Source organism: Excalfactoria chinensis, chromosome 4 (assembly GCF_039878825.1).
Source record: "Excalfactoria chinensis isolate bCotChi1 chromosome 4, bCotChi1.hap2, whole genome shotgun sequence".
Taxonomy (NCBI): domain Eukaryota; kingdom Metazoa; phylum Chordata; class Aves; order Galliformes; family Phasianidae; genus Excalfactoria; species Excalfactoria chinensis.
The window spans coordinates 7,893,519-7,904,266 of NC_092828.1; the positions used below are offsets into that span (position 1 = coordinate 7,893,519).

Consider the following 10,748-nt stretch of genomic DNA (forward strand, 5'->3'; position numbering starts at 1 on the left):
AATAGGCTGCCCGGGTGATGGTGAAGTCACTGTCCCTGGAGGCACTCAACAAACTTGGAGATGCAGCACTGAGTGGCACGGGTTAGTGAGCATGGTGGGGGTGGGCTGACAGTTGGACGGGGCGGCCTTAGTGGTCTTTTTCAACCTTAATGATTCTCTGAATGCCCTACAATCTGACAGGTGCTCTGGAAGGATTAATTGGAAAGCACAATAGTTTTCATTCACTTGGTTTCTTTGGGGGAGGAGAGATTAACCTCTAAACACTATTTACTTTCTCCTTCTACACTACAGAATATCACAAGAATATCCACCTGCTTATGCTCCTAATGCAACTTCAAGTGAGGGAAAAGTCAGAACTGCTCTGCACACAAACCAGCACTCCAAATGCTACTGCACTTCAGAGTGGAGGCTTTTATTATTTCACTGCTCTAGGGAGTGGACCGGGAATAAAACGACAGATGGATATGTGTGTTTATAGAATAACACATGTATGTATTTCTATAGAAGAACGAGGCCTATGCAGCAGCTTGCAGACCAATGGTCTGTGGAGCCCTTCAAAAGTGGCTGCAAGAGAAGGAAGACTTCTGGTATCAAACTGAAGTCCAGTATGCTGGGCTCTGCATCTCCACGCATAACTTCAGGAAGCTGGGGGTAATGCTGGTAAAGGAGTCAGTAAAAAAACCTCAGCTAAAAACAGGAAAGAGACACCAACAAACACCATCAACAAAGTAACAGATCTAGAAGGAGACCAGGAGTGCTGCTGCTCAGTGTTGAGCTGTTTGCAGGCACAGCGGCCCAGGACAGCCCTAACTCCATCCAGCAATGGGTGAGCAATCAGCTAACAACCAAACGGCAATTTTCTTAGTGAATGCACTGTCCAAGGAAGGTATGGAAGAGGGAGGAGGAGCCAGGGAACCCTATAACCCCACCTGAGCAGCCGTGAAACACACATGGAAACACTGCAGCCCACCACCTGCACTGCCCTGCACGAGGAGTGTAATGCTGAGCCTGAGTATACGTGCATCCTGCCCCATAGTGACTGTTCTGCGGGCACTTTCCCATTTATTTTAAACTGGACACACCACTTACAGTGTGTTGGTGTGGAATTTATCCACCAGAAACAACTTCTGCATTCTCCTCACAGCCTGACAGATTGGGCTGGGCACTTCCTCACACACAGCTTAGGCCCCTGGATCCAAGCTCACGCTGCTACACGATGGCCGTGATTTTGTTTCCCCTCACTGACACCAACACTGCAGCTTGCAGGCACTGCAGGCTTAGCGCAGCTCATAGTGGAGAAGGAGCAGTCAGTAAGATTTATCACATTAGGACCAAAAGCATCAGTGTTAAAAACAAGCTGAGGGATATTGACTGCTGCCCCTCTGCCGACAGTTTTAGGAAAGCAGATTCAGAGGGATCCATTGAATGCAGAAAGCCGAGTCGTCGTCCCCACATCCAGCTTCAGAGCTTTCTTCTCAGCCTTCCACAAAACAAAAAAGAACAGAAAAATAGAAGTCAGCTCTGATCCCTACACCGCGTGGGCACGGAGCAACATCTGCGCAGAGCCAGGGGCTCGCTCTGCAGGGCACGTGCTGCCTCTCGCCATCAGCCAACACTAACAGAGGAACCCGGATACGGAGCTCTGTTTTTATTTGAAACACCAAATGCAGCTTTCGCCCCTTTTTACACATAACCCTTCACCAGAGCACAGCAAAAAGTACAGCCCTATTTATACAACACTCCGACCAAAATACTGACTTTAATAGATAGAGAAGATATATTTATGAACGAGCCTTTCTTTTGCTTTCATCCCCCCCCCTTCCATAACGCAGCTCCTAAAGGAGCAGGCCAAACATTGCACCACTGACGTCCAATTCCTTTCTCCACGAGTCAATGTAACCGTGACCTCAGTAGACTGGCATCCAACACACTGATTTCAGTTCTCATTTTACCTTATTTCTGACCCTTTCGGGTCAGGGACACTGCTGTCCCTGGGCTGGTACCACGCTGTGCCACCAGCTGTATGGCAGTGCGAATCCACCTCACACAGGGTGAGGATACAGGATTCCAGCACCAAGTCCTTTCCCATTGTCTCCTCTTCCCTTTGTTTTTTAATAGCTCAGAAACGTTTGGGCCTTCGGGTGTCACGAGGACAGGACACAAGGAAATCCAGCTACCTGCAGGCCAAGCTGGGTTCCTACCCGAGCCGTGCTAGCAAACGTCACCACATTTCCAGTCTGTGTTGTGCTCCTCCTTGGCACGCTGCACACATTATCTCTCCATTTCACGGAGACCTCGGGGAGACATCCAAAGGTTTGTTATTAAAATATCCAAGGCACAACCCTGCTAAACCCAGCTGTTTGCTTTGTGCCCTTTCTGTAATTCCAGATAGACAGTAAGCAGGGTTATAGGACTGCACTGCTTTAGGAGCTACAGTTATTGCTCGGTGAAGAGGAGACATTTATTATCCCTTGGTCAAGTACACGATAAGCATTTGTGTAACAAGATGTGAGCTGGGTTTACCTCTCCTCCCCCCCAAAGCCAATTGCAAGCTTCTGCCTCTCTCAGATCTGTTCTCCTTGCACAACAAACACGCAGCTTCATTGGCCATAGGATTTGGGTCAGAACTTTTGGAGGAGCACAACTCTGAATCTCAGCGATGGACATCAGAGAGAAAATGGAGCAGCCTGGTCCATGGGGCACAGTAACGAGCACAGTGCAGGAAATGTGGCCAGAAGAAATAGCATAAAAACAAATAATTACAAGAAGATGGCTAAAAAATGCCTACTAGCCACTAACCACCCTGCAAATACCCTGCTGAGCAACAAGCTGCTATAGAACACTTCCAGTTTTGATCCAAAGGTATAAGTGAGCAAAACAAACATGTGAAATTCCTGCAGTGGACGGCAGGCTTATAGATTTGGATTGATTAAATGCTGCTGTTTTTCCTGCTATGCATCCAGGCCTGTCATTTAATTCCCATAGGGAAGCAGGCAGTGCTTCAGCCCAGACTCCATCGCCCTGTCCCAAGGGTCAGCACTGTTCCTCCCATTCTGCTCACAAGAATCCCAGCCAAGATGCATCCCGTTCAGCAGGAGGACGGAGGCTCCAGGTATCACGACAACACTGTATCAGTAGGGGAAGCAGCACCTTGGTGAGCAACAAGGCCCTTCTGCCCCAGCCCTCAGACCCACAGCCAGAAAACGTGGAGCAGCTGCAGGGGTGCTCCGAGCCCCCATAGGCAGGCAGCGTGGGGAGGAACTGCAGAGCAGAGCGGTGTGTGGCACAGCCTCCTGCTGCCGACACTTCTCCCCTCCTCCCCTTTCCTCATTTTCCCAAAATGAGGATGAAGATGTTTTTCGTGCTTTAATGTATCTATACATATATATACTTAGCTCACTAAGCGTGCAAAACATACATACATATATACATATCAGTTTTTAATCTGATCAGATGGTATAAACAAAGGGAGCTGAGGATGCTGCAAGCAGCAGGATATAAAAACAGATGACGAAAACAACCAAACCCCTGCAGTTTCGAAACGTGCAGTTCTCTGCTCCTTTCCTTCCCCTCCAACCTTAAGCACGTATTTTTCTATCTAAGAAGAAGAACGCAACCATTAGGAATAAACTTCAGACATGCATGCACTCTGCCTGAATCTGATGCTCCAAGCCTGGAAAAAGGTTGAAGCAGAACAATAACGACAAACGCTTTGCCCAGTGCCTCACATCACCACAACCACTCCAGATCCTCTGAACTTTGGCCAGTCGTCTGCCCCTGGTAATCTCCAGGTTACTTAGGGAGACTTAACAGCATTACCCAAACTCTAGTCTGGAGTTCAGACCCTGCAGCCTATAAGCTCCAAATAATAATAATAATAAACAGCGATGCTGATGTACTTTGTGGGGTTTAGACTGGATGTTCTAATGTAAAGATCATTTTTGCTCCTAGAATTCAAGCTCAGAGGCAAAGCTGAGCGGCAGTACCTCCAAATGGGGGTGGGTGCAGGAGGCACGATGGATGCAGGGGTGCCCACAGAGCTCTGAAGGCACGCTTGCTCCTAACATAGCAGGGTGCTGCATTTCAGCAATGCGTCTTCACTCACAACCCGACAGCATCCACGCCACGCCAGACAATTTGGGAAGCACCACTTCATCCCATAACAGAAACTCATTCCTGATCTAATCGCTGCAGTGAGGAGGAAAGAAAGCGCAAGGAAATGCATAGGTGGCACATCACAGGATCGCATGTTGGAGGCTGGCACTGCTGCATGGTGAGGATCAGAATGAAAGTCCGAGCAGGTAAATAAAGGATGCAGAATGTAACTGCAAGCAGACATGCATGCCTCAGCTTCCATAACACGAGCAAATCTGTGACCAGAAATCTTTTAATTCTGCTATATTTGATAGGTTACAAATCCTCTCCTAAAAACTCTGAAAAGCAGCTTATAGTTCAGACAAATAACTATTTTGCAGGGATGACAAGAGACCTAAGAAAGGAAATGATGGAATAATAGCTCTCTAAGTAACACAGCTTTCCCAAACTCAGGAGACAGAAATAGTGCTTAAGATGCAACGAGCGCTTTGCGGTGGGAAATCCTAGGAGCCCTGTTTAGATTAACCATGAATTCGTTTCCAAAGGCAGCCAGCACCCTTTGTGAGTAAACAGCTAGAAATCTCCAGGAGCGGAGTCTCGGGAAACATCTCCCACTCCTGATGACTCTCTAAAATGAACTGACATCTCCATACTCTGAAATGAGACAAGAATTCAACTAAACCCAAACCCACGTCCAACTGCTGCAGCGAGAACGCAGCGGCGTGTGCCTGACTTACAGCGGGGGACAGAGAACAAGCAGCCTCCCCCAGCAGCTCTCTGAGAGAGGCACTGCTCAGCTGCGGCGGACAGGAGCAGGGTGCCAACTCTGCCCTCCCAGGGAGCCAGCTGCCAGCTTCTGATTTCAGCCTGCATCTCGGGCACCCTGCAGGATCCCTGCTGGGGGAGCGAGAGCAACGCGGGCCCACCGAGCTCACGGCCGCTTTGCAAAACAAGTCACGTGCAAGCCGAGTTCACGTTAGGCTATTCCAGAGGAAGCTCCGTGCCCAGCGGAGCCGGCGGTAGGGCCAGGCCCGGCCAGGCACAGCGGCTCCGGAGCAGCCCTGGAAGAGCCGAGCAGCGCGGAGCAAAGCAGCAGAGCGAGGGCTGGAGGAGTTCCCAGGCGGGGGCCGGCACTGTCCCTAAGACAGCCTCCTGCACGTACACAGCCACTGCCGGAGCAGCAAACAAAGCTGCAGAGAGCCTGCGCGCAGCCGCCCTCCGCTAATGCCATCGCAGCACAGGTAGCGCTGCGGGGAAAAAAAACAACAGGCGACGGCACAACGAGGCGGGCGACGGCCACGAAGGGCCACGCGGTGTGACAGCGGCACACGTTGGCCGCGCTCCAGCATCGGGTCGAGCTCAACTTCGGTACCTCCTCACTGCGTACCTACAGGGAGAAGTTCGAGCACGGGGTCGGGACTGTCCCGTGCACGCGGTGATCCTGAGGCCCCACGGGGGGAAGGTTATAAATAAATGCTGTGGGGGGGAGGGAAGGGGGGGGGGGTTGAATTAGTGCCATGCAAAGAAAAGGCAGCGTGGGGCCGCCGGCAGTGAGCGCGGAGCAGAGCGGAGCCGTGGGGGCGGCCGGCCGGGAGGAGATGGTGTACGCGTGGCAGTGTTTATATGAGAGATCAAAACAGAGCCAAGCCCATCCAGGGAAAAATGGCGACTCCCGGGATGGGGGAGCCGAGCCACGGGGCTGGCTGCTGTTTGCATGGATGGGACACGGGACAAGCGCTGCGGGGATGCGGCGTGTCGGTTACCTGTTATTCGGGGACTTTCTGGCCATGGAGCCTGCCTTTGTTTTCTTTCTGGAATAGTCACTATCGAAGGGTAACACTGATGCATAGCCATGTTCTGCTTCTAGGGACAAAGTCAGCATTAGTGGCAATATATTTTTTCCATGCATTTTTTTCCTCCTTTGCAGGAACGCTAGGGGTAAAGAACAGAATTTGTTGCGGTTGATTTGCTGGGATTTCATTCCGGCATCTCTTAAAGCAGCGACACACACACACATATACACACATATATACACACATATACACACACATACACACGCACATAAAGGCCACGGCGCGGGCACGAAGCGCAACGCCACCCCAAGTGCCACCGCCGCAGGATCCCCCCCATCCACGCGGGTCAAAACTACAAAAAATAACGACAAAAATACTACTAATAATAATAGATGTGTGTGGAGAAAAACAAACAACGCAGGAGCGCAGCCTTAAGGCGGGCGCCGTGCTGCCCCGCGCGGCGGCCCTGGGGCAGGTGGGGCGGCGGGGCCCGGCCCGGCCGCGATCGCCTCACAACAAAGGGAGAGCGGCTCGCGGCGCTCAGTACCTCGGTCTCTTCTCTCCAAGTACTCGGCCGCCTCCAGGAGAATTAACAGAGAGTTCAACTCCATGGCTGCGTGTGACAGGAGAGCGGAGCCGAGTGGAGCCGAGCCGAGTCTAGCTATGCCGAGCCGAGCCCCCCGCAGCGCGGCCACTCCGCTCCGCGCCGCGCCCCGCGCCGAGTTCACGCGCGGGGGACTTCCAAGTCCCCAGTTATAAGGCACCTCTCTCAACCTACATTTGACACACGGCCGACAGGCAGCTCTGGCGGCCAATAGGAAAACGGGGTTCAGCGGGGAGGCGGGACGAGGCGCCTCGATGGGGCCAACCGGCGGCCAGAGCCCCCCTCCCTTTTCCTCTGGCTGGGGCAGGGAATGTTGACAGATCCCCATCTCGCCTCCCATTGGCCGGCCACTATAGTAACAATTTAGAAGCCGAAGCTTAGCAACAGCACGTGGTGGCCCGACCCCCTCGCTCGCCGATTGGCTCGCTTCTTGCATGTTAAGCAGCTAGCCGGCGCCGATTGGCCCGGAAGGCGCTATGCAAATGAGAGCGGGGAAGGAGCCAATAGGGCGAGAGAGGCGCGGCGTACAGCCCGGGGAGGGCCGGAGGGCGGGGACAGCCAATGGGCGTGGAGGAGGCGCGGCGTTGCCGTGAGGAAGAGGCAGCGGGGCGGGGCCGCGCGGCGCCTCCGGTACAAACAGACCCGCGGCCGGGCCGAGCGCCCCGGGAAGGCCGCGAAAACAGGGAGGAAGGGACCGGGAGAGAGAGGGGGGAACGGGGCAGGGAGGCGGGGCGCTCCCACAGCCCATTCCGCGCAGCCTCTGAGGGCCGCGCCGCGAGCTGCGGGACGGACGGGCCGCGCCGCCGCCGAGAAGCAGCAGGCCACGCGCAGGGAGTGCGCTGCGCGTGCGCGGCGCGCATGCGCGGTGCGGGGGGGTGTTGGGGCCGCGTGGGACGAGGTGCGCGCTGTCAGCTCCGGGCAGGGCGGCGCTCAGCGCGGAGCGGTTCCCAGGGAAGCAGCAGCAGCAGCACCGCCCGCCGGCTGCTCGGCTCCTGCCGCCCGGAGACGCGCTGGTTTGGTACTAGGAAGAGGTTTTAAGATAGATGGGTTTTAAGCGGTGCTGCGGGTGCGCGTCGCTACGGCTTCCGGCCCGCAGCGCTGCCGGCTGTCATCGACCCTCCTGCCGGACGGCGCTGCTACGCGCAAATGGCCCCGTCGGGTTCAGTTGAGCCGTTGGATGGGAGCTGTTGTAGGGCTGCAGAACAGCGCGCCCTGCGTTTATTCGTTAGCAAAAGGCAGCGGCTCACGTGGGTTCAGTTACGGGTTCAGTTGTGCTCACATCCACCGTTTGCTCTCCAGAAAAGCTCAGCAAGCATCGTTCAATGGCAGCAGTGGCTGCGTTTTTATTTCCACGTGGAGGAACTCGGTTTCACCCCTTTACTTCGTACACGCTTTTGTGTTAGGTGCCATTTTGTAAGGCTGCCCCTCTGCTGCCATCTGTCACACGGCAGCCACATGTAATAGAACATTGGTGGGAAGGTTCAACCACTACTGCTATATCACCAACATCCACCTCTGGTGTCGCATATTAAGGCTGTTACCTCTCATCCTATGTGGTCATTTCCCAGGATGGGACAAAATAGAAGGCTATTAAAGCTGCCTTACGGCTGTAATTGAAGAGAATGGTACATCTGCTTGGAGAAAAAGTGTGACTGTAAATTACCCAACAGAGGAGAATTCAAAGCATGGATGGCAACAGTAAAAAAACAGCAACAAAAATTGCTCTAACGTTCTTTACTTGTTGCCTGAGCTGTTGAAATTCTGCATGGGGATGAGATAGTGAGCTGTACACTGTAAACCCATCAAAAGTAATGGTCGTTTTGCTGTTGTCTCTGTTGGGAGTAGGTTTAGAAACGATTTCACGTTGTTTTCTTCTATAAAATAACACAAAACTATGTATAGTTCTGCAGCGTCCACACGGGAAAGGAAGTTCCCTCTGCCTGACCGCATGCAATAGGGCACGTAGTAAAGCAAACAGAAAGATACACAGATAAGGCAATGCTGTTCACTCCTGTAACCAGTGGACTAGCGGTACCTCCGATCTGCAGAGCATCTGTATTTCTTAGCACGTGTGTCTAAATGCATCTTAGAGTCTTTTATACCCGTGCTGTGTACAAATGTACCTGGGTGAAAGCAGGGTGCACTTGTACCTAAAGCAGGAATTCAGCTGTCCCTTTGCTGAGGCTCTCAGGGCCTGAAGCTTCTCCTGCTCCTCCCCACCACACTTGACCCACACTGTTCACCTCTGAAGCTTGTGCATGAGTAGCTGTCATGCAGTGCTGTTAAGGGCTACAAAATAGGGCCCCCTGCAGTCCAGAAACAGCTGATTTCTGTTCACGATGGCTCACAGTCTGAGTTCTAAACTCTATTTTTTGCTTGAGCAATTAGTGCATGTGTAACATACACAGACATAGCCCCTACAGATGACATCCAGAGTAAATGCACATGCATTTAGGTAGGAATGAATGGATTGGCTCATACCAAACAAATGCTGTACATTGCACACATTGTGTAAATGCACGCATTAAGCTGTAGTTGCATTGAAGGAGCTTTCTGTACAGCATGCAACAATGCACTAGAGAACTTAAAGCAGGTTTACTGAGATATCTCCTTGAGTAAGTTCTTCTCACGAAGCATCATTAAAACTTCCAAAGCACACAGAATGAATTGTGCTGGATCTGGTTTCCTTTGTACCCTGATCCAGGACTAGCTTCAGGGAGGTCAGCATAGAGGCACAAGTGGATGTGAAACTGAACTACTGCTCTAAGACACACATGTGCTCGAAGGCTTTGCAGAGTTGCATCTCTAAATAGCTTTCTTCCATTTCTACAAGCAAGCAGCAGGAACAGCTGAGAGCCAAAGAAACAGCTGGCCTCCAGTGATAGAGGGTGGCTGGCACTTCATGGTGAAGTCTGCAAACCTTTATATTTAGAAACAGAAGGGAGAGCCATCAGTAGCCGTACCCCACAACCTCCTGCTCTCTGTAGTTTACTCACAGCCTGCACTTCATGACTGGAGTGCCAGTACTTACATTTATAAACGCCATCGTGCCTTTCCAAAATCCATCGGTGATGTGACATGGCACATGAAGCTGTTGGTGCCAGAACCGCTTCCTGTCCTGCACTGCAATAGGTGCAGAATTCTGATGGGAATCCAGACTTAGAGAAAATTCCTTTGTTTGCTGTTACACTTACATTATAAATCATTAGTCCTTATGTGATTCTCAGATTGGCTCACTGCAGCTGCCACCTATTCCTTTCTCTCATCTTTTTAAGTTCTCTGTTGTATCTTATCCCTGTGTCCAAAAGCTTGGTCTCGTTCACTGTGCCTTGAAATCCATCCCCATGCTTCCTTGTGTGCTGCAATGCTTAGTTAATTAACAAAGAGCTTTAGTTGTCTTCCCACACAGAAGGGGATGTGCGCTCAGAGCTGGCACTGACGAGCTCTATCTCCTTGTCTCAGCACCTCACATCCCATTTACTCTCTCATCTCACCTGTGATTCAGATCATTAACTCTCATTTCCTATATGCAGAAACCAAAACACCTGAAAGGTGAATGGAAGGAAGTTCAGAAGCAGTAATTTTGGCAGTACCTACATCTGAGCATACAATCCTCTCACCTGAACATTCTGACATCGAAGATCAGCTGAGTTGTACACTAGATGAATCAGATTTTGAGATGAAAGGGAATTACAGGTGGAATCCTAATGTCTCATATATGGCCTTTCCTCAGGAGACAAGCTATGTGCTGATGTATATGGGAGAACATATTTTCATCCACTGAAGGACTGATGTCTGTGATGTATTTACAGGCCTGCAGTATATAAGCCAATCAATAACTTTTATTCCCAGTAAGGAAAAATTAATGCCTGATGTGGCTGATGCAGATCTAGGACTAGGCGCAAGGTTCTGCCACTTGTGTTAGCCACGAGTGGATCCAGATGAGTTTGGAAGAGCATAGGTGTATCCTGTGCTGTGCAATAGTGATAATGCTGTGTGTTTCTGCAGCACATCCAACATCTGAGACTGCTTAGTCAAGCTTTGCCAGTTCAAGTCTTTTATAGATATTAGTAATTAGGTAAGTAAAATGTGGTTCAGCTGAACGAGAGAGGAATCAGTATTGATTCTAAACCTCATACTGCTGGTACAGTTGAGCCTGTACCACTGTAGTAGAGATAAAAGAGATGGTGCATCAATATACGTGGTCAAGAGGAGATCAAAATGGCCCATGTGGTAAATAACCTGGACAATTGCCT

The 10,748-nt window shown here is 51.2% G+C and overlaps 1 protein-coding gene across 3 annotated transcripts in view; it reads right to left on the reverse strand.

The window, feature by feature from the left end:
- Positions 1-6,654, reverse strand: part of MXD4 (MAX dimerization protein 4) — a 36,761-nt gene extending 30,107 nt beyond the window's left edge. Inside the window, exons 1-2 of one of the 3 annotated variants that reach the window (XM_072335688.1) lie at positions 6,436-6,654; positions 5,859-6,027 (exon numbers count right to left, since the gene is read on the reverse strand). In XM_072335688.1, the coding sequence (XP_072191789.1) occupies positions 5,859-6,027; positions 6,436-6,499 (233 nt within the window). In that variant the 5' untranslated portion in view covers positions 6,500-6,654. The remainder of the gene's footprint in view (positions 1-5,858; positions 6,028-6,435) is intronic. The other 2 variants (XM_072335687.1, XM_072335686.1) reach the window with 2 other exon arrangements.
- Between the last annotated feature and the right edge of the window lie 4,094 nt (positions 6,655-10,748).